At 44.4% G+C, this 26,634-nt stretch overlaps 1 protein-coding gene across 1 annotated transcript in view; it reads left to right on the forward strand.

The window, feature by feature from the left end:
- The window catches only part of LOC137436137 (microtubule-associated protein 1B-like), a 102,040-nt gene that overhangs the window by 68,493 nt on the left and 6,913 nt on the right, over positions 1–26,634 (forward strand). Inside the window, exons 4-9 of the mRNA XM_078786283.1 lie at positions 7,474–7,614; positions 10,568–10,678; positions 13,508–13,654; positions 16,151–16,273; positions 16,743–21,777; positions 22,006–22,244. Of these exons, the coding sequence (XP_078642409.1) occupies positions 7,474–7,614; positions 10,568–10,678; positions 13,508–13,654; positions 16,151–16,273; positions 16,743–21,777; positions 22,006–22,244 (5,796 nt within the window). The remainder of the gene's footprint in view (positions 1–7,473; positions 7,615–10,567; positions 10,679–13,507; positions 13,655–16,150; positions 16,274–16,742; positions 21,778–22,005; positions 22,245–26,634) is intronic.

The following is a 26,634-nucleotide window of genomic DNA, read 5'->3' on the forward strand; positions in this document are numbered from 1 at the left end:
GGATCGGATTCCTTCCACTTCTGCACGCAAGCTGTGTGGTGTGGTGAGGTTTCATGTCAGGACAATGTTTTTGACAAATCTTTCCAGACTGAAAGGCCATGTTACGTGTTCCTCTACGATCTCCTGGTCTCGGTACACCTCCGAACCCCGAGAGGAGCCACGGCAGAAAAATATGTTACTCTGTGTTAGAAAGCAATAGTGAAACCACACCAATGATTATAAATGAACAAATAATATATTGAAAATCACACAGGAATAACGGTACAACAAATGGCAATTAAGAGTGCACTCTATATACCACTAATAAAGTCATATAACTCACTGCGCTCCCAGCGAGTGAAACGGACACTCCTCAATGTCACTACAACCTTTTCCAAGGCGAATGTGATTCGCTCCCGCGGTCGTTAGAACGATATCCAGTCGAAGCCCCAATCTCGCTCTCCAGTCAATATTCGAATCGCGTACAGTTGACAAGGGTGATCGCCCCGCCGAAACTGTACAACGGCGCCCTTCAGAGGGGCATCTTCACCGCTCACTCAGCGAACCGCAACGTAATTGGAGACGAAGCGGTCGCACACACACATCCCCGACAAACGGTAGGATGTTGGGGGCGAAGTTGACGCGAGGCAAAACCTTTGTAGGTGTCCGAAGCGCGGGGTTCAAAATGACCGACGGCTCTTACTTGAGCCGATGCGACTAGGCGAGGATTCATCGAAATCTCAGCGCCCAAATCTGACCGTAGATTTTCCACTCCAGCGATAATTCCTATCGCCGGATGTCCCTTCCAGGAACTCAAAATTCCCTCGCGACTTGCGGTAGACCAGGCTCGCTATGGAACCTTGACGTCACGCGTCTTCTCCAACTTTGCTCGCGCCGCCTCTTCCTCTTCACCTCCTCGTCTTCTCGTTCAGTTTCCTGTATCATTTTAAGTTAACCTTTTTAACTTTAGATAGCTGTTCCTGAATAATAAACCTTTTGAGAATAATAATAATACATAATATCAGAAATATGTCAAGTGGGTGAAAACCACAACAGCGGAAGTGACGAATCCGTAACACTTCCCCCCCTCAAGAAAAAAAGTTTGAACACAGCGAAAACTTTCTTTGCATGCAAACTCTTCAAACAAACAAAAATAAACTCACAACCCAAATCATCAATTCCCGTGGGCAATAATAATCAATATCTTCCAAAAAAATAAAGCAACAAAACTTCAAACAACTTACAGAGATTTCCAAAGTTAATTCATTCTGGACAAAGCGTCAACAACGACATTGTCCTTGCCCTTTACAGGTTCAATTTCCCAGTTGGACTCCTGCAAAGCCAAACTCCATCTCAGCACCCTCTGATTTTTTTCCTTAGTTTCTTTTGAATGAAGCTTAAGGGGCTGTGATCAAAATCCAAAGTCAAGCAAGTCTACAGCACTTTTCCCCGGGAGGCCGAGCTGAAAGCCAGGTTCCATGTTGGTTGGGTGGTGAGGCCTGGAAGTCTTCACTACATGGACGCCTTTAGGAACGTGGAGTTCACGGTTAGTCCATGCAGGAAAGTTCACTACATGGACGCCTTTAGGAACGTGGCGTTCACGGTTAATCCGTGTAGGAATCTTGGCTCGGCGGCTCCGCAGCATTCAGTGCTTCAACTTTTCTGAACTTTAATAATAATTACGGTGGGACCGCTTGTCACTGTAGTCACATGAATAGCGGTCTCCTTCTCGGCCACTACTCTGACAATCCTTCCTTCGGGAGCTGCCGTAACTCTGGGAGCCTCCATAATAATATTGATTACGGCCACCACCAAAACTACTACTCCGTGGTCCTCTTCTGTAGCCCCCACAACACCTATGAAATGCCTTCCCTACTGTTATGGTCCGACCCTCCAACTCCTTGCTATTCAGATCCTTTTCTGCATCTCTGGCGTCCTTTGAGTTTTCAAACGTGACAAAGCCAAACCGTCTTGACTTTTGTGTCTCCCTGTCTCCATGTTCCTAGTTCCACCATGGATTCTATCACCACTGTCTGCATCTCTGTTTTCTTCATTTTAGCTCGGACCTCCAAGCTAAAATGTTTGGCCAATCTCAAGAGTTCCGATTTTAGTAACGCTCGGAACTGTGCCTCACTAGGGGTCGCTGCAAACCTCTCTGCATCAAACTCCATGGTGACTATTGTTAACACCTGTTAACCTTCACACAAGAAATAAAAAAATTTAAAAATTTTTTTGTTTGTTTTTGGAAAAATTTGGGAATGTTGGAAAAAGTTCCAAATTTGGGAATTCTGGGAATGTTAGGGAATTTTAGATCCCGGACGCAGACCCAATTTCGAGCCCACGAGTCAATTGGACGAGCCCCCAATTTCTGTTATGTGTTCCTCTACGATCTCCTGGTCTCGGTACACCTCCGAACCCCGAGAGGAGCCACGGCAGAAAAATATGTTACTGTGTTAGAAATCAATAGTGAAACCACACCAATGATTATAAATGAACAAATAATATATTGAAAATCACACAGGAATAACGGTACAACAAATGGCAATTAAGAGTGCACTCTATATACCATCAATAAAGTCATATAACTCACTGCGCTCCCAGCGAGTGAAACGGACACTCCTCAATGTCTCTATAACCTTTTCCAAGGCAAATGTGATTCGCTCCAGCGGTCGTTAGAATGATATCCAGTCGAAGCCCGAATCTCGCTCTCCAGTCGATATTCGAATCGCGTACAGTTGACAAGGGTGATCGCCCCGCCGAAACTGTACAACGGCACCCTTCAGAGGGGCACCTTCACCGCTCACTCAGCGAACCGCAACGCAATTGTAGACGAAGCGGTCGCACACACACATCCCCGACAAATGGTAGGATGTTGGGGTGAAGTTGACGCGAGGCAAAACCTTTGTAGGTGTCCGAAGCGCGGGGTTCAAAATGGCCGACGGCTCTTACTTGAGCCGATGCGACTAGGCGAGGATTCATCGAAATCTCAGCGCCCAAAAGCCAAATCTGACTACGCAGATTTTCCACTCCAGCGATAATTCCTATCGCCGGATGTCCCTTCCAGGAACTCAAAATTCCCTCGCGACTTGCGGTAGACCAGGCTCGCTATGGAGCCTTGACGTCACGCGTCTTCTCCAACTTTGCTCGCGCCGCCTCTTCCTCTTCACCTCCTCGTCTTCTCGTTCGGTTTCCTGTATCATTTTAAGTTAACCTTTTTAACTTTAGATAGCTGTTCCTGAATAATAAACCTTTTGAGAATAATAATACATAATATCAGAAATATGTCAAGTGGGTGAAAACCACAACAGCGGAAGTGACGAATCCGTAACAACCATCACAGGTGAGATGCATGGCGACATTTCCAAAAAGCTTACAACAGAAGCGGTGCACAGTGTCGGCCGCTATAGAATATATGAGACATGTGCGCTCGATTCGTTCACCATTTTTGAGCTTTCTATAATAATTTTCAGCTGAGAATCTCATATTTGCATCGTTTTTTGAAAACCACGCACTTTCACATGCTTTGGACCGAACTTGACAATGGCAGAAATTGTCACCTGGTCCAGCACTTGAGGCCACTCTGAAGGGTCAGCAAAATTTTCGACAAAATCCACATACTGCTCACCTCCAACTGATTCTTTCTCTGCCTGTCCAGGCATCTGTTCTTCCATTGAAAGTGTTGTGTCTTCATTCCCCAGAATTCCTATCTTGCTCCTAGCGCTGGAGCTGCAACGTTGAGTCAAATGTGCTGTGCTGCGCTGGTTTCAGGCAGGTGGTTTCATCAGAAATTTCTCAAGACAACCTCTCAATTTTGTTTCTCCAACCTTCGATGCCTCCTGGTTTTTTCTTTTTGCTGCTCCAGATTCGTAATGTCTCGGACCTCGGTTTCTGTGCCTATCATTGTTCATTATTGCCAGGATAGCTTATGTGAGCCTAATGCCGAGTGTGTTAAGATTAAGAAGATCACGCTGACTCACATCCTAAAGGTACTTCCGCAAGATGGAGGAAATGACGTAAAATCGAGTAAATAATTTATAGTAAATTTTATTCGATTTACTTTGAGGTCGTTGGAAAGCGTTAACAAGTACCGGTAATAAAAACATTTTGAAAAATGAAAAATAATGTAGGGATGTTACTGGAAAAAGTATGGAAACAAGAAGAAATGATCGATTATAATCAATAACCCGAAAATTGTTAACCAATAACGAAAATGGATTTTTTTTTCCAAGTATAATTATACTTGGGGAAAAAAATCAATGTCTGTTTAAACATAAAGATACAGGTTTCTATTTTAAAAGTCCGTCTATCTTTCTGAATTGGATGAAGATGTTTAATGTATGGCAGCAGGAAATATTTAAGATTTTAGAATAAAGCTTGACAGACATGGAAGGAGCACATAAACAACAGCAACAACTCTGCCACGAAAGGTCCGGTTTTCGTGTGTTCACTGTATTTTTCATCCTCTTTGAGATTCATAGGTAGATATACCATATGATTGTGAAGTGCATCATGAAGTCTTTGATTAAACCCTTCAGTGAAGCGATTGGCAGCCGGTAGATATGCATGACTAGTGTTCTTGGAAACGTCTATGTTGCACAACTGGACTTTCAAGATGCTTTAGCTGATGTGGGAGGCCCTTCTTTGTGGGTGGCCCCTCTTTGTGGGTGGCCCCTCTTTGTGGGAAGCCCCTCTTTGTGGGTGGCCCCCAGCGGCTGCGGACTCCACGGGCGCCTAACGTAAGGTCTGAGTGAGGCACAAAACATAACCTGTTCAGCATGGTGGAGGTGTGCTTTTGGGCCAGCACTAAGGCCTGCCTTTTTTACAATGAAAAAAGGTAAAAAATCAAACATTTGAACAGCCTTGGACGTGCACCTTGACCCCATGGCCAAGGCACAACGTCTATCAAGGCTGTCCCAATAACATTACACATGCACCTCAACCCCAAGGCTGAAGCACATGGTCATTCAAACACATGCATCCTGACCCCGAAGGGCCACAATGCATGGTCATACCATTGGACCACTCCTCTCAATAGGAGTGAGACCCCTTGATCCACTGACAAAGCTTTACTCCTGCCAGGTAACCAACGTAGGTGGAGGTACTTACTGGATGTGCTCCTCTACCGATTGCCGTTCTAGGTCTTGCTGCACCAACCTTTTATACCTTTGGTCGCCGGTGTCGCCAATGATGATTCATGCCCCTCCCCTTCCTCTCACCATTGGCCCACATTCCACCAGTGGGTGGGGCGAACCTCTCCCCAACATTTCACCCAAAATTGCAAGGTGTCACGGGTCCTAAAGTGACCACAATCATTTTTCTGTCTAAAATTGGTGCTTGATGGCCTGTCTGATGCTTCAAAAGAACATTTAAGAACAATTCGAAAGGTTCACACATTAAATATAATGCCTAAGTCACACATAGGCGGATTTGTCGGCGACTACTGGCGACTGGAAAAATCGCCACCACCCGCCGACAATCGTAATGAAACCGTAATGGACGGTCGCCTGTAGTCGTGGTTATCCTCCCCAGGTCGGCTGCAGTCAGCAAGAGCCGCAAAGGGGCCAAATATTTTTTTAAATGTTTAAAAACGGCGCGCTCAGTCGCACTCGAAAAAATCCGCCATGCTGTCGTGATGGAACCGCCATGCTGTCGTCGGTATCCGTAATAAGAGCGTAAAGCGGCCGCAACCCAGTCGCTCATAGTCTTCCGCAATCGCCCCACCAGCTAGCACGGCAGAGATGCGAATGCCATACGGCCTTCCTGCGGCATCTTCCCGACTACGGGCCGACACTGTTGCGGCTGCATATCGACTACAGAAGAACTACCACGTCTCCCCTGCGGCTATGGGAGACTGACGACGACAGCAGTAGGACTAGTGGCGGCCGAGTTACGGCCATTGGCGACAAAGATACGACTGCCTGGCGACTGCATTACGACATACCACGATTTTCAGGCCAGGTATAAATAGGGGTGGACATTTCAGCTCACTGCAGTATGGTCAGGGTCTACCAAACGTCTCTCTACCAACATCTATCATGGATGATGAACATAGGATGAAGCTGGTCCTTCTGAATGACTTGGCAGCACTGGACCAAGATATTGCTGCGAATGACCTACTGCTGAGCTCCATTCCATGGCAAGACAGGATGGTGTGAGGGTCTCCGTGGAGTGAGGTCATGTGGTGCCGACAAGGATATGGCTTTATTGTTTGGACTTGGGACTTTTGGGAACTTTATTTTTGGGACTTTGGTCCTTTGGAAACTTTCTTTATTGGACTTGGGACCAGTGGAAATAATGTGTTGGACTTTCTTTTCATTCTCTCTCCCTGCAGAAAAGTTTGATTATTACATTACAATGAGACATTTGGGTTATTTGTTATTGCACATCAAACATCTTTATGCTTCATGTCATACATCATTGAAATGAATAAAGGGAAATGTAAAATAGAGAAACAAAGATTTTAAAAGTTGTGTGAATCGTCTCCAATCGCCGGCGGTCTTATTGCAGTCTTGCGGAAGTCAGAGTAAACCGCCACCCGGCCCCAATGCAGTCGCCGCGATCCGCCATCGGTCGTAATCTAGCTGCCAGACTGTCGCCACGCTGCCGCCGTGCATCCGCAATGCAGTCGTCTTCGATCTTCAACAGTCGCCATCCCACTCGGGCGTCGTCGCAATGCAGTCGCAATGTGGCCGCCTGCAGTCGCCATACTGCCGCCTGACCATATTTGACTGCCCGAAATCGCCGGTAGTCGCCAAAATATCCGCCTATGTGTGACTTAGGCATAAGGTCGGAAGGGATTTTTAGATATAGACAATAGGGAGGTGGATGTCGTCTGTTTAGACATAAACTAAGTAGCCATAGCATATGAATGACAAATGTATATGCTATCATTGCTGATCTTATTTAGGTAAGAACCGAATTTTATCGAGTGATGCCAAAGTACAGTGCATAGTTTTTTTAAAGCCTGATTGTTTGTAGATTTCAGTAAACTTGTGTAAGTCTGGCTTTGATCGATTACAACTTTGATAATTCAAGCTCATATGTGGGTGTGTGTGTGTCGCTTTGATCGATTAATCGTGCGTGGGCGTGGCTTTGACCGAGTGATTATGTGTGGGCGTGGCTTTCACTGAGAGATCCCGTATAGGTGTGGCTTTGACTGGGCGATGCTGTGTGGGCGTGGCTTTGACTGAGTGATCCCGTGTGGGCGTGGCTTTGACTGAGCGATCCTGTGTGGGCGTGGCTTTGGCTGAGCGATACTGTGTGGGCGTGGCTTTGACTGAGTGATCCCGTGTGGGCGTGGCTTTGACTGAGCGATCCTGTGTGGGCGTGGCTTTGGCTGAGCGATACTGTGTGGGCGTGGATTTGACTGAGCGATCCTGTGTGGGCGTGGCTTTGAGTTATTCAGCATTTCATCTACAAGTACTAACTCTTTTGCAAGTATTACTTTGATTGAATGATCTTCTGCAAGTACTCACTCTATTGAGCCTTATGCAGGTGCGAGAGTTGATTACAAGCTTAGCACGGCACAAGTTGCTTGTGGCAACTGGCCTTCAACATGAACACTCTGGGGAGCTGGTACTGCAAGACAGTTGTCTTACACCCCAGACGTGTCTTGATATATTCACTGAGGAACAGGTGAGTGTGGTAGTTTAAACATTTCCAGCAGTTTTGTTGTCACTTACATCAGCAATACAGTATTTGCATTTTTATATCTTAACCAAACCATTTTACATTGATGTCAACAACTTAATGGAACGGGCCTATCATAGAAATTGTTCTTACTAATATGCGTCAGGGCTGTGGCAGGATAGCATCATAATAAGACTGCCTACTTTGTCAGGTTAAGACTATGTCAACGTTTTGAAGATGCAAGGTGCAAGGGTGTCAGCTTAGGATCCTAGGATCCTGGGTTCGAATCCCGGTCGATCGCTGAATTAACGCCAGGGGGTTGACTCAGCCTGTCATCCTTCCGAGGTCGGCTAATTGAGCACCAGTTCACTGGTAATTCCCTGTTTGTCGTTAAAGGCGACAAAAAGGGTTGGCGTCAGGAAGGGCATCCGGCCGTAAAACATTGCTTCAAAAAGGGGACCGAAAAACAACAACAACCACGGTTCCCGAAAAAGGCCAACCCCCGCTTGCGGGGGAAAATGGCCTCTAAAGGTGGTTATTTTTATATATATTAAGGTGAATGCAAAACATTTGTACCACACACCCCTGATGACCATGTGCACAATTATATCAAGATTGACTTTTGATCACACCAGCAGTATCGTCTCATTCTTTGACTGAAAGGGTTGTCGCCAGAACAAGTTAAGGGAAGTGTGGGCCCTTTGAGGAATTTCACAGGAAGATTGGTGAGTGAAGAAAGTGAGGTGGCAGAATTATTAAATAGGTATTTTGCTTCAACATTTATGCAATAACAGTCAGATGAATTACCGATAGCTGAGAAAATCTATCATGGCGGTGAGGAAGGGCTTTTAGGAGAGGAGGAAGTTAAGGAGCAACGAAGAAATATGTATTCAGATAATATGCATCCATGAGTATTGAGAACGGTGGCAAGGCAGATAAGCGTGGTCTTAAACGGATATCTTTAGCAGCTAAGAACAGGTACCAGAAAGAGATGGCCAAACGGATCTTCGTCAAACTTTCAGAGGTTCATCAAGGAGTACCATGGAGGATTTAAACAGCATCGAACAGCACCGGGTACCCCTGCTAGGTATTCATTCATCTGCCCTCCCTACCCTCCCTCCACCCAACTCCAGCTCTCTGCCCCCCACTTCCCCTTTCTTCTTTCAAGTCCTCAAACTCCCCTCCCTCCCCAACCCAGGTTTGCAGCTCCCTCCTTCTTCTTCAAATCCTCAACCCCCCCTAACCCTCACCTAACTCCACATCCACATAATAGTAACTGTTAAGACCGATAAGGATTCTCGGTTACAATATGTGTAAATCTACCTGAAGAGTATGGTGATTGTGATGGGTACCATCGCACATGCTACAGTAATTTCACGGCCATTGCCAGAAATCAAGATGTCAAGAATCATTGCTCTGAGGAAACAGCTCCTCAACATATTTTCTTACGAAGTAAAGCCAAACTCTCTTAAACAACTAATACTGGGATTTTCTGTAACAAACTTTTGAATAAAAGGAAGGGAAAATAACTTCCTTTGGGTCCCTGGGACTATGGTTCACCAGATTTCAATGTAAAGGAAGCATCCCAGATTCTGAATGATTTATTAGATGTTGGCCAAAATTGATGACGCAGGTCTTCATTCCAAAAAGATGAAATATCACCATGAATGAAAAAGAGAATACCTCAACGGAGTTCACACATCAAGTACATCAGGAGAAAGCCAATACTCCCAAATAAAGCATTCTTGATAACAACCGTTCGGAATATCTCACCTCTCTTCGTCATCGTTACTGCACTGAAGTCGAGGCATTAGCAAGTCCGTCGAATGTCATTGTATCACAAACAACCACGAGAGTGCTGGGAGAATAAATCATCAATCATTTCGGGTCAGTATCTATGGACAAACAAAGTAAGAAACAAGGGTTGATTAATAGGCAATACACAATGTCCAAAGGATATCTAGAGCATTAGGTATAGCTTCCGACTGCAGTTCATCCAAAGCGTATCCCCTCAGAGAGGCCGCACTTACAGGTATCTTGCACCAATCGGTTTTAGACCTGATGAAGGATATTCCAGATCTTCCCAACTTACTGACCACAGCAGACTTTGAATAGGATCAAGAAAATCCACCAATGATTCTCACTGCATCTTTGAGGTACTATACGGTGGATATATTAAAGAGGTAGATCTATCAAATCGTGTTCGAAGGCGTGTAAGCTCAGCAGCACGAGATGTTCTATATGCAATTTGAAAAGGTCGACTGAAGGAAGCCCCCACCAATAAATTAAAAATGAATATGCTTCGCAATTCAACCGAGCATTCCATTAAGTCGCAATATGACGAATTTTAGGGGCCCACACTTCCAGGGTCCTAAAGCTCCAACCCACCACTGTTGCACCTCAAGACATGGGTTTTTGGAATGCATGATAATATATCTATCCAAAAAGAACATCCACAAACTTGGTCATTTCTAGCAAATAAATGACCCTGTCCTGGACTAAAACCTCCTCATGCACTGTCTGGACCCAATAGCTCTTAAATGAGGTGTCATTCATCATTGTACGTGTTGTGGTTATGACGTTTATCCCGATCAGACGCAATCGGGCAACTTGCATTTCTATATAGACAGATAGATATGCATTAGCACCTTGGTGATGTCTGTGCTTATCCCCACTCCTCCAATCCCACACCCCATACCATAGTGAATATATGTTGATAAACTGTTAAACTGAATTACCTGGTGAAGATGAGGTGCAGGTTCGAGGGCCAAATGGCCTCCTCCTGCATCCAAGTTCCTTGTGTAGTTTTACCAAGAGATGTTTTGTAGCATGAATGAAAAGAATGAACATGTTAATTGATCTTGAGCAACTGCATTTGATCAACCAAACTTTGCTTACAAGTAACTTAAGTTTGTGTATTATTAAATATTCCTATTTACACTTTCATTTTGTTCCACAGGTGGCTGAGCTGCTGGCCTCCTCTGATCCTGCTTTCAGGGCTTCACTGACTCTCTGCTGCCCATCTGAAGGCCTTTGGCCAGCCTTATCCACTGATATACATAGTCTGCAGGTGCAGTAACTATAACATTGCAGTTACACTTTAAGACTAAGCTATGGGGAGTGGTCGAAGAATGCAGGAGTTTTTGCATTGGAAAGGAGGCGATTGTGAATGGATCCGATAAAATAACGAAGGGTACAGACAAAATAAGTGCAGAAGGGTTTTTCAGCAGAATTCCAGGCCATAGTCTGAGAGTGAAAAGAGGAGAGTTAGCATGGTAGTGAGGTAGGGGTCTTTTACCCAGAGTAGCTAACGCATGGAATTCTCTTCCTGACAATTTAGTTGCAGCAGAAACAGTATATAGTTTTAAAATTGAGTTAAATAGGTATCTAGTAGCAGTGGGGTCCTAAATATTGATCGGCCTAATGGTTTCTGTAATGGAATTTATCCAAGACGTCGTTCACAGAAGTGAGGCTTTATTGAAATCGATTCACACAAGTCCTTGGCACACAAGCAATTAACGTATTCGCTATTGAATCGGAAAAGCATAAGTATAAAGTTTACTCAAGCATAGTATAAAGAACAAGCCATCGATCTGGTCTTACCAAGATGAATGCATCGTAGACCAGAACATGGTGCGTTCAGAACGTGTAATTCTCTCTTCATACATCAAGAGCGCTCGATCATATACAGCATGCTTTAGATCACCACGCCCCAGAATACTCCTCCTCTTCTTCTTCAGTTTCACAACAGTCTCCTCCTGCGTTGAAGTTCCTTGTCACTCCTTGTAACCGATTTACCCAGATATAGACTGTTGCACTCTTAACTACTACAACGGCACTCAGTAGAGAGCATACCTCCACCAGGTGAACAGTTTACGTTTTGTATCCCAGAGTAGACCAGAAAATCACAATACAGAATCACATTTCATCAAAATCATCCGTCCACAACTTTTTGACATATCCTGCTTTATATCATTTTTGGCCCCATCTCCCAATGGTGAAGAATCACTTTGAAAAATTCTACTAGCCGGATCCGGAACTTCACCAAAATTGATTTGATTCTTCCTTGTCTCACACACAACCGGTCCACCACGTTTCGTCCAAATCTGTCCACAAGTTTTTGAGATATCCTGCTACATATAGTTTTTGGCCCCTTCTCTCAATGGTGAAGAATCACTTTTAAAATTCTAGTAGCCGGATCCGGATCCGGATCTTTACCAAAATCGAATCATTTCGTCCTTGTCACATACGCTACATCTCTGGCAAATTTCGTCCGAATCCGTCGACAACGTTTTGAGATATCTTGTTCACAAACAAACAAACGGACAAACAGGGGTGAAAACATAACCTCCATCCACCTTTGGTGGCGGAGGTAATAACCTCACTCGGTAGAGCGCATACCTCCACCAGGCTAAACAGTTTATGTATTGAATCCCACTGATAGGCCGGATCTGGATTCGAACCTGAACCAAAATCTAATCAAATCAGCTTGTTCTTGTTACCTAACCAGCTCATCCCCCAAGTTTAGTCATAGCTCATCCACAACTTTTTCAAATATCATGTCATATATCACTTTTCACCCGATCTCTCAATGGTGAAGAATCACTTTTTAAAAAAAAATTCTCATACCCGAATCCATATTCAGATCTTCACCAAAATCGAATTGATTAGTCCATGCCACACACACACAACCTCTCATCAATTTCGTCCAAATCCGTCCACAAAATTTTGAAATATCCTGCTATGTATCATTTTTGGCCCTATCACCCAATGGTGAAGAATCACTTAAAAATTCTAATAACCGGATCCGGATCTGAATCTTCCCCAAAATCTAATCATTTTGTCCTTGTCACACACGCGACCTCTCTGTCAAATTTGGTCCGAATCTGTCCACAACATTTTGAGATATCTTGTTCACAAACAAACAAACAGACAGACAAATGAAAAATCACTCATAGAGCGACACTGTCTTGGCAAAAGAGAACAAAGTGGAATGGCACTCGGTAGAGCATCCTTTTGACTTCACAAATAATTGGTGGTTGAATTATGTGACCTGATATGCAAATCGTCTTCAAATTTGGTTAATCGGATGAAAATTGTCAATTTTAGAAATGTGGCCTATGTTGACCTTTTGGCCTATGTTGACCTCAAAAATAGTTAGTGGTTGAATTCAGTTAGCTGATGTGCAAATCCTATTCAAATTTCAAGTCAATCAGATGAAAATTGAGGATTTTAGAAATTCGAAAAAGAGTGGTTGACCTTTGGCCTATGTTGATTTTGTTCCTACGTTGATCTCAAAAATAGTTGGTGGGTTGAATTCAATTCGCTGATATGTTGATCTTATTCAAATTTCAAGTCAATTGGATGAGAATTGAGGATTTTAGAAATTTGAAAAGTGGTTGACCTGAGGCTTATGTTGACCTTTTGACCTCAAAAATATATAGGATTTTGTCGGACCACAAATTCTATCATTTGGTGAGGTTTTGTGAAGATCGGTTAAAATTTTTGACCTGTAGGCAAGTATAAGTGAGTGGACAGACAAACATAAACACACAAACAAACAAGCAAACACACACACAAACAAACACACAAACCGGAGTGATCAACATACTTGTCCAAATTTTTTTTTTTTTGCCAAGTAACAAACAGACAAGGGTGAAAACATAACCTCCATCCACCTTCGGTGGCAGAGGTAAAAAGTGCTCATCTCTTATTACTTTTGCCAAATAGTTTATTGCTGCCAGAACATTCTTGTTAAGACAGAGCGATAAAGTCCATCAAAAAGCCTACTCTTGATGAAATTGGTGCTTTTTCTTTTATCTGTCATTTATTGGAGACTTTACCATTATTAATTTGGTCGTTAACTTTCTATCGTTTAATGTCTGCCTGGTGTCTGCAGAAGCATTTGGAAATCTCTTTGAATCCTGCAAAGGATAATCCAGCATCAGAAGGTCTGCTGGACTTTGTCGATTACCTGACTGAGTCTATGGAAATCCCAACGCCCTTCGACCTCTTGGAACCACCATCCTCAGGAGGGTTTCTTAAGGTCAGTGAAGACATCCTGATGCAGACGTAACCATTCATGTGACAAGGTTAGTGCATGGTGTTGGAGAAATTCTGGGAAAGTATGTACAAACCAACAATTCCTTAGCAATATGCATTGTGTTTTCCAGATGGAAGCCTCAAGGGTTTGCTTGTTTCCCAGTAGTGCACAGATTTGATACTGGTAAAAAAAAAAAAAAAACACCTTTAGAGGTCATTTATTCCCCGCAAAGCCGGGGTTGGCCTTTTTCGGGAACCGTGGTTGTTGTTGTTTTTTTGGGCCCCCTTTTTTGAAGCAATGTTTTACGGCCAGATGCCCTTCCTGCCGCCAACCCTGTTTGTCGCCTTTTACGACAAACAGGGAATTACCAGTGAACTGGTACTCAATTGAGCCGACCTCGGAAGGATGACAGGCTGAGTCAATCCCCCTGGCGTTAATTCAGCGATCGACCGGGATTCGAACCCAGGATCCTAGGATCCTAAGCCGGCACCCTAGCCGCCAGCCCAACACCAGGGACTACCATACCTAAATTGTTACAAATTTGTCTTCGATGTTATGAGTAATTAAATCTGAAAATAATAATATAAAACAATCTTATATATGCATACCCTTGAAATCCATCTGACAATTCCTCCCTACATCCATTGTTTGTCCAGGTCTCCCTCTATCTTGGCCTTCAACTCTGCTGTTGGTATTTCCCCCTCTCTCTGCCGTTCCTTTTGCCCTGTTGCGCGCTGATCTGTTCAGTGTAGGCTACTAGTACTAGCTCTTACCTCTCTTATCAGTGTTGTGGTCGTTATCACACTTTATGTCTATAATCCTCAGAGGTCACGAGGCTTGGCTTGGTTTCAAAAAGCGTGTCTTTAATTCACGTAAAAACTGAAAAAGAAAAATACAGCCATTCAGTACATGCCGTTAATCATGGCGGCATAACGAACTTGCTGTATGATTTACACAAAACCGACTATGGTACATTTTGCATCCACACAATACAATAATTTGCCGAAAGTTACTTCAAGATGTTCAACAATAAATTGAGATTCAGCTTACCTCTATCCAAGGGTCGGGTATGAAAGAGAAAACATCGAAAATGGAGCCGATCAATTCTTTCGTTCGTCGCGGACAAAACGGTATGGCGGGAAGAAGGCAGAAGTGCCAGAATGCTAATACAGCGCCCACCCACCACAGGAAGTCATAATAATAATAATAATAATAATAATAATAATAATAATACTTGCTTAAACAACAGTTACAAGTGTACTAGTACTCCCTTATCACCCGTCTGACTGTTCAGAAACATGACAAATGTATACAACACAGTAACCCACACAATCGCTTGGGCTTAGATTTTTTGATTTCAGATCATGGGAGTTGCCGTGCTTCAGATCCCTAATCGTCCCTTATTTACCAACTGATTGCTCTGAAAGCAGATAGAGCCCTTCTACTCTATGGCCTACAAGATCGCTCAGTCTTCGATTTTTAGATTTCGGAACAGGGGGCCTTCCATGGGGATCAAGGTGCACCCAGGGGTGTTCCCCTAAAATCAGCAAAGGTGTGAACTACAACCTCAACAGATGACCATCAGCCCACTCAGGGTTATTTCTTTCCTTGTGTTACCTTGTTTTTCTATAAACATTAATCTTGTATAAAAAGGTATTCATGCTTGCACACATGATATTCATGCTCACTCACACAATCTCAAAAAATGTCACATTTGTGTGCTTGTGCACAAAGACAGTGATGGACTCATATCATTTTGACCTGCGTGATGGTGATGTACCACCCAATCTGGCACCCGGACAAAATAATTTCGCCACCATCTTGGTTTTCTGATGGGCCTAAGACATCAGGCCTGCAGGCCTCTGCTGATTATACACGGCCTGGGTTTGTTGCATCAGATTTCCATTGGCTTTGTTTGGGTCATGTGTTACTCATGATGAGGGACCCCAAATAATATAATCATGTGTCGGAAAAAATGTATTAGTAAGGTTTAATCAAGCTCCCCTTAAGGAAATAGCATTACCGTACGTTTTTTTTGAACAGCCCCATATTGGGGTTAAACAATCCGTGACCGTGTGACGAATCGGCTCGTTCTGCTATAACTGTGGCGGAGGCTGCTATGGATGAAAGGTGTTGGGTTGATCATTTAATAGCGCATTAAATGAGTGCTTCCCAATCGCACCATGACCGGATTTTGTCACAGATTGTGACCACAGTGTGGTCATTGTTGTTGTTTATCATTAGTACCCTGCTTTAATAGTTTCCTGAATTTAAACATAGGATCAGTTTCACTCCTGGTGTATAAGATATGAACATTTTATGGAAGCGAATAATCATTGACATTATGAAGGGGTCATATATAATTTTCATGAAAAATATATAAGCACCCTGCCATGTAATGTTGAGAAACTTATTGGATGTATGTTGACATAGTAATCACTTTTTGTTCATGTCCCTTCTTCTTTCCAACCTTCATTTGCACAATCGATTACTGAAAAGCTGGCTCGGCCATGTTGTTACATATTCCCTGGTGGGCGTGGAGATGCTGCCCTCTTCTCAGTCCCTGGTTTCAACATGCTTGTGAATGGAGGTGCCCATAGGCGTGCCGGCTTTTGGAAGCTGGTGAGTTCATGGAATGATATCTGCCTTGGCAGTTGCACCAAGCGACTTACGATAAATTATATCAACGAATGTTCTCAAATTCGGTCTATCGCCCATTTTCACAAAACACAAAGCTCTTTAGTCGATAAATATCCAACCAGCAGGTGGGTGTAGTCAAAATTGATCTGATCTCTCCGAAACATGCACAACTTATAGGGGGCAGTGATCAAGCCAACATTTGATAGTTTTGGTCTTGGACACGTTTCTGTCTCAATGGTATAATAATCAGCAAAGCAAAAGTACATATTAAAATGCAATGTGTGTGACTATGATTACAGGTTGTTTGACCTCACATTTATTTGCATTACCGTGTGTGTGTGTGTGTGTGTGTGTGTGTGCGTGTGTGCGTGTGTGTTTGTTTGGATCGCTGTAGCTTCTTTATCCTAGCACAACAAAATTGATGCATTTCCTGTCTAACGTGGTCCTGCAGGTGCGCCACCTAGACCGTGTGGACTCGGTGCTGGCAACGCATTCTGGTGCTGACAACCTACCTGGCCTTATTAACCTGCTGCAGCGCAAGATCTGTGAACAAGATGAAGAGCCTTCACAAGGTTCTACCTCACATTCTGACTGGCTTCGAAACCTTGTCTCACCTGAAATTGGAGTCGTCTTCTATAACGCTCCAGTTGAAGTCGGAGCACACGGTTACAATATACTTTCGAGAACAGGTAAAACGGAAGCCAGACAGTTTGCTGAGAGCTATGAGAAGCTAGGTATCAATCCAGAACCATTGATCCAGGAGTTTGGTTCCAATACCACACCCTTGACACTCTTCCACAAGATGGGAGTTGGACGCTTGGACCTATATGTCCTGAATCCAGTAGCAGAGAGCGAAGAACTGAAGCAATTTATGCATTGCTGGGATAATGCCGATGATGACAAATCAGTGATACTTTCTGACCTTGTATCAGTGGCAGCACTTGTCGTATGGCATCCGGCCGAGCCATCAGAAAAGATTATCCGTGTGCTCTTTTCTGGGAATGCACCACAGTCTCGGATCTTGGAAAGCTTAAACAAGCTGCAGTATTTGGAGTTCATTCAAAAGCCCACCGTAACTCCGAAAGACTTAGCACAAGATATTTTTGCAGGAGGTAAGCTTACCAATGGGGCTTACAAAACTGTGGGTCTGAATGAGAAAGGGATGAGAGATCCGTGCACAGGAGTTGGGAATGCAAAACGAGCAAGAGCTTCAGTTGTGAGCACCAAAGGAAGTAGGCAAGCAGTAGAATGTAAAAGCAGTAATTTAGAAACAGCTCTGCAAGGTAATAAGAGTTCAAAGACTGGAAATGAAATGGTAACATCTGCCAATGAAGGTAAATCTCCAGGAAGTATGTCTGCATCAGATAAAATGACTTTGGACCAAACTAAATCACTGGGCTCTGTCCGAGGTAGTAAAGACAAATCTATGGTGAAAGATGTTAAGCCCTTAAGAGCTGAGAGTAGGAGCCTTGCAGAAAAGAAAGAAGGGAAAGAAGAAGCAAGAAAAAACCCAAGTGTGAGGAAGGTTGACAAAGCATTGAAACCTGTTAAAAAAGAAGAACAAAAGTCAACCAAAATACAGAGACAGGACAGTAAAAGAGAGGCAAAGGAATCGGAGATAAAGAAGATAGAGCGGCGAGATTCCAAAAAAAAAGACGAACACAGGGAAGATAGGAAGATCATAAAAAGAGACGTCCGAAAGGTTGGAAAAGTGGAGCCGATGCTATCAAACCGCCCAGAGTCTCATAAAATGGGAGCGAAAGGTCAGACATCGGTGGTTGTGGAAAATAACCAAAAACGAATCGCTTCACCAAAAGAAAGTAACAGCAAAAAGAGTGGAATGGAGGAAAAGCAAGACGTCAAGGATGACAGTGAAATATTAGCTTCAGCAGAGGATATGGTACCTCAGCTGCCCCTTCCCCCACGGGTCCAAGAACAGTCAGATCTAGAATTAGAACGCTCAGCAATGTCAACACCAGAGGACTTGACGGAAGATTTTATGGCATTGCAGCAACAGAAAATTGATGAGCAGGTGATGGCAAATAAGGAAGAGGAGCAGGAAGAACGGGTTGAGGATAAAGCAGATTTTCTCGACGAGAGCCCATTAACTCCTGCAACAGAGCAGGCTTCTGAAGATGCCATCCCAAGTGTGGATTCAGACATTTGCATTCACAAAAGCACTCAGAAGGATTCTCCAGATGAAGGAATCGCTGCCACAGATGTTGAAGCTGACCTTGAGTCCTCACCACCCGAGATCTCCGAGCGTGACATTGGACACAGAGTGCATCATGTGAAAGAGAATGAGGAAGACGACATTCACAGGACCTCTACAGTTGATACTAAATTAAAGGTAAAAGAACTGGAAGATTCTGTAATTGACAGAGAAACCAATCATAAGCCTTTGCAAAAATATAGTGATGGTTTTGAATCCTCAAAAGAAATGTCCACATGCGACAATTGTCCTGAAATATCAATGAACCAAGCAAACGATATGCAATGTCGGGCAGAAATAAAACCAGAAGGGAAGATTTCCCATTCTAGTGCTGAATTGGCAATGGAAGTTGGGGAAGAAATTGACCTTGAAGCTTCGGACAGCGCATGTTACGATGCACCTGATTATGACAGAGATGGAGAAAAATCCGAGAGATCAGCGTCCACAAGCAAGGTACTGTCTCCTGCATCACCTCAAAGTTATTCCAAGTACCTGGAAATTGAGTCTGGAATTTGCAGTGAAAGAGAAACTATTGACAATTTGGCACAGGTGGTTGCTGGGGGTGCACAAGGTATTGTGCAGAAGGTTCAAACAGAAAGTATAGCATCACCAATCATTGACGGTAGAGACAGTGGTAGCCCAATAAATATGTCGAGGATGGACAAGATGCAGGATAAAGAATGGTTTTCCTCTTCCACTATGAAGAGTCCATCATTACATATGGAGGAGAAAAGCCTGTTCGAATTTCCACCAAAAATTTTTACGTTGTATAGCCAAGAAAATTTGCAGGAAGCAAAGGATGCTTCCAATGATCTTGAGGAGAAACTTAGTCCACCGAGTAGCCTTGCCCCTCAGTCCCCACCACCAAAGACCCCAGCGAGTGAAAAGAGTGTGAACTTTGACCTTACACCAATTGAAATCAACAGCACGGTAATCCTGAATGACATCGGAGTAACCAAACCCGTTGAGCAGCTTCACCAAGAAGAAAGGAAGACTGAAGATGAAGACAAATCTCCTCCAGCAAGTGCTGGCCACACACCTTATTATCAATCACCCATCGACGAAAAACCAGAATCTTTAGATACGTCCGCACTTGTGCAAAAAGCTGCAGAATTTATTTATAGTGATCCTCAGGAGGATTCAAGTACAGATGGTAGCAATGTAAGCCCAATGGACGAGCCAGTCCCTGACCTCGTATCTTCAGCAGAAAAAGTCATGTCTCCTATGCGCAGCCCACCACCATTTCCTGGGACCGACTCGCCACCACAAGAAATATCTCCACCACCTGATGTTTCACTGAGTATTTCAAAGGCCGTAGATATAGCCGATTTTGATGTGCTTTCTGAAAGTGCGGCCTTGATAAGCCCATCTTTACGATTCGAGAAGGTCACAGATTGCCTGGTTATATCAAGCAATTTCCCATCTCTGAGTCCTTTTGAGGAAGTTTGCCCACTCGTAGGTGTGACTAATGTGCCCGATGAAGCTGTTTTGAGCAGGGAAGATGGAGACGGAGACAGTGACAGGGCCTTGGATATGTCAGCATCTGAGCGATCTGTAACCCCTGCCGAGGACTGCAGCTTCGAACCAGGTTATGTCCAGTTTGACGCTCCGTCCCCAGGATGCATTCCTTCATATCCTGAAACAAACGCAGATACTCGGGTTTTCAAACACAACTCCAAAGATGATTTTGCACCCCCAATTGTGGATGATACAGATTGCAATTACTTTACTGTAAGAACGGTGAAGCAAGGAAATGAAGAATCATTCAAGTTTAAAAGTGGTGACGTTACACCTGCATTCAATAACGAGACATCTACCCACATTGGTGACATTGGAGCATGCGGAAATAGTGAGAACATCAAAACATCTATTGAAGCAAAATCCGGAAGCACAATTGACAAAAGTAGTACGCTAGTCCAGGTCCAACAACGTGACCAAGCTATACATATTACTGATAAGGATGACGTCACAATACCAACCCATCTTGGAATTCTGAACAGCAATAACTCTCCGGTCGGACTTTCAGACGCGACTAATTCATATCTATTCAGTCCAATTGAGCAACTAGATTCAATCCTTAGTCAAACGGTTTGCAAGTCGGACTCGGATTCACCTTTATCAGCCGAATCTCCAGCCCGATGCCCAAAACACCAAGAGCTCAATGGGACATCTCCCACAGTAGAGGGTGCTTCAACCTCTTCTCTATCCTCCCCATCACCAGTTTCAAACTTGCAAGATTCTATTTTCATTGAAACACCAGTGCCCACTGAAGAATCAGAAGCTAAATGGTCTCCAGTAGAAATGGTGGCTTGCCAGTTGGAAGAACCCAATTCTCAGAGTTCATTATTGCACGTCACTAAAGAAAACTGTGCATTCTTCAACAAATGTGAGGCTTTACCTATGTATACATCTCCACAAACGGAACCTGGATTTAACATGGGAAAGACCGTGCCCCAAGCATTCCTCCAATCTTCCACTCAACTCAATAGGAAGACTACATTGAGCAAACCTTCAAATGGACCAACTGTGAATGTCCACCTGGTCTCACACCATCAGACTCAGCATGCTGAGGTGGGCTCCGCAAGTGAAGACCTATTTCCGGAGAGTGTGGATGTTATCCCGAAGCAGTCACCGTGGTTACGAGATGAAAGCATGCCTCCTCCTCCACCAGAACACCCAGAAGAAATATTTCCAATCAATGGCGATGAAACACCACCATCATCTGTCAGCGAGTCTGCACCCTCACAAACTGACTCGGATGTTCCCCCAGAGACCGAAGACTGCCCATCTATTACTGCTGATGCTGTCCTTGATTCTGATGATGAGTCAGACTGTCTACCCAATGATCGTCCTGGAATACCAAGTACTACAACAGCTGTTCTCAATATGGCCTGCATATCTTTCGACAGACCCATCCTTGACCCCAGACCAGTTCCAGCTGACCCAGACGTGAGCATGGTAGAGCCAGCGATACTGAACTCGAACCTTGGAGGGCAAGCCAACAAAAAAGACCTCAAGGACATGGGAAAAGTGAAAAAAGGCCAATTGAAGCACAAGCCTACATCACCAGCACACAAAATTAATGCCAAGGTCAAGCTCAGTATTCGAGATCTCACCGAAAGACAATCAAAAGCACCACTCACAAAAATAAAAGACTCAGAAAAAGTGACGAAAGGCATTCGGCCAATTGAAAGGAAGAATTCGAGGAGCAGTGATGGGAAGGACAGCAACCACAGCATGCCTACAGCAAGACCAACGAGGAAGACATCTTCAGGTATCGATCTGGATAACTGTCTCATTATCTGAAGGATAGAGTAGACTGTTTCAATAAGAAACCATATATATATATATAACTTTCCGGAATGTTCTGGTGCTAATTATACATTTTAATTGTAAACTAATTAATTAAATCATGTAAACTGCTCACACGATGTTTTTATCCATCGTACCAGCACCCTCCACCCCTTCACCTTTCTAAAATACCGATGCCATCTTTCTACAGATGGTCCACCACGTCGCACTTCCGACAGCCAAGAGCCTTTGCCTGTTCGTCCGGTGTATGTGGATCTGGCATATGTGCCGCACCACGGTAGCCCTTCTGCCGTAGGCCCCGAGTTTTTCCAGCTTGTGCGTGCAGCTCACTATGTCTTCAGCGGGGATGATGGTGCACGCTGTGAGCCAGGCCCAACAACACTGCAATCTCTTCTTGACTGCATAGCACAATGGAAGATCGACATGCCGGTCGGTACATCTTCATCTGTAATTTTAAAATTATCAAGGAAGGCGCAATGGGGCGCCAATTTGATTCATACAGCTACATGAAGAAGTAAATGTATTTTACTTGCCAGATGTCGGGCGCCCCTTTATATGAATTTTCCTAGAGAATTCCTTGGTTCCTCCTAAGAACACAAGGGTAGTCCAGCATGCACACGAGATTTTTTGAATGTCCCTTCTTTTCTATAGTTTTGCATTTTCTACAAGCTCAGGAATGTCCCTTCTTTATATAGTTTGCCACATGGCACATATCATATAAAGGGGCCTTTTCTATGCCCCTGGAATTTTTCCCAAGAATTCGTATAACATTTGCTCTGCTCTAACAGGTTTTCTCTAACATTACATAGCAGTTAACATTATTTTCAACTCCTAACTATTGGACCCGGGTTATGCATCCTGGGGTTAAGCCACTATGGAGACATTTAGGAAAACTCTTGATGGCCAGTTCAAGCATCATGATGCCACGCAGCAACAAATCAAATCGTAGAAGGTAAAATTTAGGACTATCTCTTCTTTTGATTTCTGTTTTGGGGCAATTGCACTGGCACACCCTGACCAGGAAGGATGTCCTTTTTCAAAAGAAAACTTTGGGAAGGTAGCTAGGTCGGTGTGGGGGGTGGGAGTGCATATGGACGCGGAAGTCCTCATATAACAAATTTTCTACAATGGCCAATCTGCATGGTGTATTTGCTCATTAAGACCAGACTACTGCAAGTAAAGCATGTTCTGTTTCTTCATAACTGAGGAAGATATTGAGCAGCTAAGAAATTGAGAATGATGTTGAAACGGTGAACGGATTTCATTCAAGATGCATCACCTCCAAGAGGCAGAGCATGCTTACTTGGAAGGTGGGGCATCTGCTCTGTGCTGATTATTCCCAACCAGCCTGAACACACCTGTGCTCAGGTGATGATCTTCCAGGGTCAGCTGATCCATAAATGTTTAGCTAATGAAGCCTATAAAGAAGTCTAGCAAGCTGGGTATGTGTCCCAAATCTGACCCTTCCCGGTAACTATGTATTTGTGCTTTTAAAAGTCTGGTGTTGGCCGAACGGTTCAGTTACCGAGTTGAAATTCGGCTTAAAGGTTCTGCCTGACCTGCAGTCTTGGCTTCAACTTGCAGAGTTCGAAAAATTGCACTGGAAGGATCTGGGGTTTGCAAGGTGAAACAAATGTTCATGTTGTACTTTCACCTTCCTTGACAAAAGTTCATAGCCCTCAATCAGATCCAGATCTCCTATCGAAGTCTTTTCTTAAGTGAGTTTCAGCCTGTGGAGTCGCTCTTCATATGGCAAATGCCTGCTACTAGCTGCCATCTTAGTGGCTTGCCTCTGTACTCTTTCGATGAGTTATATAACCTGTATATATACCTCAGGTAAAGTCGAACTAGGTGTTGTACAATATTATGAAACTTTGCAGGTCTAAAAAGTTGAAATGCCTTCTTATGGACAGAAGAACGTACAAATGTAGCTTTATTCGCTACCTTTGAACATTGTAAGAACAGTTTCATATAGTTCGTCATGCAAATACCAAAGTTATTCTCTTCTCTACATTCTTTGGGAACACTAACTGCTGAATCGTCGGTCATAACAAGGAATCTCGGCAGCCACTGTCGATCTTGAACTAGACTATTCTTACAAGGTGATATCAATCTCTTTACTGCCATTTAGTCAAGCGAGAGTTTTGGGGGATGGGAGGGGGGAGAACAACTTCTAGTGGCTGCGACTATCTCTACCTTTTGTGCTTCACAAATAGAGCTCAGTGGTCTTGCTGCAATGTCGTACTCATAAACATCATCAATAGTCTGAAATGCCTTTGTCACGCCAGCCGGTATTTCTGCCAAGTGTTTTTATTTTTATTTTTTTGTATACAAGATCGAGGCTCGTGTAAGAGCTAACATATTAAACACAAAAAATATAAACGGACACATAAGACATATTGTTATGAATTAGGGGTAGAGGAATATCTAGATCCAGGTAGATCTGCATAGGTGGGTACTCGACTGTCGTGATAGGGAATCTACCTGTAATAAGTTCTATGTTTAGCCATATGTCGGAATAAGTTGTATCTGTGTCCCCGTCATGAGGGGGCGGGGCATGCTAATTAGTACAGGGATTATGGGTAAAATTCCCTCGTGTGTCGTTCCCTCTGTCAGCAACCCAGTGTCCCTTATGGCAACGCACTCATATACATTAGATAGATCCACTAGTGCACACATTAAATAATTCCCCACCACCACAATGACTTTGGAAGAGCAACAGGCAGCAGCCATGTAGTACGCCACCGTGGGCGACAAACATCGTGCCAGACAGGCTGGAACCACGCCCAGGAGAACGTATCATTGGCTGGGATAAGAAGCTGGCCACTGATTGGTGAAAGGAAGGTGGAAGGAAGCGGCACACTGATTGGCCACCGACCGTTGACACCTCGGCCAATCAGTGCGGAAGGCGCGAATACTCGGCCAATCAGTGCGGAAGGTGCAAAATGACTACTTAGAAGCAGGTCGCTGATTTAAGGGCGAAGGGCCGGTGACGTCAGAAGGTGGGAAAGACCAAAAAGAAGCGAGGCAAAGGTGTAGTAGAGAGGAACAGAGCTGACGTCAGACCTCAAGTGACAAAATGACTCGCTCGCGGGCATTCTGGTTCGTCTTCCCTGGGTTCTTCATGGTGCTCTTGGTCTTGGTTTTGGTGCTCTTGGTGCTTGGTGCTTGGAGCGAGGCTTGGTGCTTGGAGCGAGGCTAAGTGCAACGAGCAAATGGGACCTAGCGTGCGACCGACGAGTGGGCGAGCGAGGCGTGCCGCTGAGCAGACGGGACCGGAGCGAGCGGGTGGTTCGGGGCCTGGCAGTGGGCGAGTGGGGGCACATCGAGGCCTTTCTTCGTGCCAACCGGAGCTGCATCGGACGACGCGCTCAAACATCGACCCGACGCTTACACTGCCAGACAGATAAGCTCGCATTCACAAATACACGACGGGACATTTATTTTATTCATTCTCCCATTGTGATATCCGAAGTCTGTGAGTGGGGACGTCCCAACCTATAATCTAGTTTTATCACCGCGTTTCCCTGTCCCGATATTTATTTTGAATAAACCCTTCTATTATTTTATCTTTCATTCCAAATCCCGTGTTCGTGTGAGATTAATTTGCAGGGATGAAGACTGCTCGGATCGCGTCAGGTAAGAGCTCGCCGCTTCTTCCTCTTCCTTCTTCCTCCCGTGCTTGCATAGTAAAAATCCGTAATTGATCGTCGCCTCCATTAAAGTTCGTTTGGCCATCCGCGAGCCCACGGTATTAACCGAGGGCATTCGCGCGACAATATAATAAAGGGAGCGGGAGACAAGAGGGGGAGAGAGAGGGAAGCACACCCACACAACAACAACAGGAGAGAACAGAGACGTCGATAGATCTGTGGAAAGGAGGGGACTGGGGAGTGGGGTGTGGGGTGCGGGGGGGGGGGGTTACACGGTATAATACAAATGGACACAACTAGGAATTTCAGGAATGAGAGTGAAAGAGGTGGATTCGAGGTGTTTTAACGGGGGTTGAAAAGATCAATGTTTTGGATGGTGGAAGATAAGAGATGGTGGTGAACAGCTGTTTTAAAGACCTGGAGGGAGGAGAGCAATTGAAGAGAGTGTGGGAGTTTGTTCCGGAGGCGGGAGAAAAGAGGAATGAAGGAGTGAAGATGAGCAGGGAATCTTGATTTTGGCAGTTTCACCAGAAGAGGGTTGCTGGCAGATCTTGTGCGACCTGTAGGAATATTTGGGGGACAGAGCACAGACAGAGCAGGGGGAGCTAGGCCAGAGAGAAGTCTGTAGAATACAGAAAGCCCACCAACCCGCCTGCGGTGAGCGAGTGAATTTGATATCAGAAGCATTGATGGATTCCATGACCTTGCTGATTATTGGGAGCTGGCTGATTGTTCTGTCGTTGCAAGGATCTGTTTTTGCACCTTTCTTGTGTAAAGCGGTAATGTTGGCTGATTTCCAAGCTGATGGCAGATGACCTTGAGCAAAAGAGAGGGTGAAGAGAACAGAGAGAGGGTGAGATAGAGCAGCTCAGCAGGATTTTAGGACCCGTGGGCTGATGCCGTCTGATCCAGTTGCAGAATCAGAGTCGAGAATTGACAGAGACTTGAGAGAATTGACACAGAGTCCAGGAGCAGCTGGGTACGACTGGGTATGGTGGGTACAGAGAGTGATTGGTTTGGGACACTCTCCCTGGTTACTCCCTCCTCCGGTATGATAGACCTGAGCCTCGTCCGTAAGGGAGGGGATGGAGGGGGAACAAACACCAGAAACAGATTTGACAAGATGCCACCAGGATTTGGAAGAGGGAGACAGGTTCGAGAGTTTA

This window comes from Myxine glutinosa, chromosome 11 (assembly GCF_964187855.1).
Source record: "Myxine glutinosa chromosome 11, kmMyxGlut1.1, whole genome shotgun sequence".
NCBI classification, from domain to species: Eukaryota; Metazoa; Chordata; class Myxini; order Myxiniformes; family Myxinidae; genus Myxine; species Myxine glutinosa.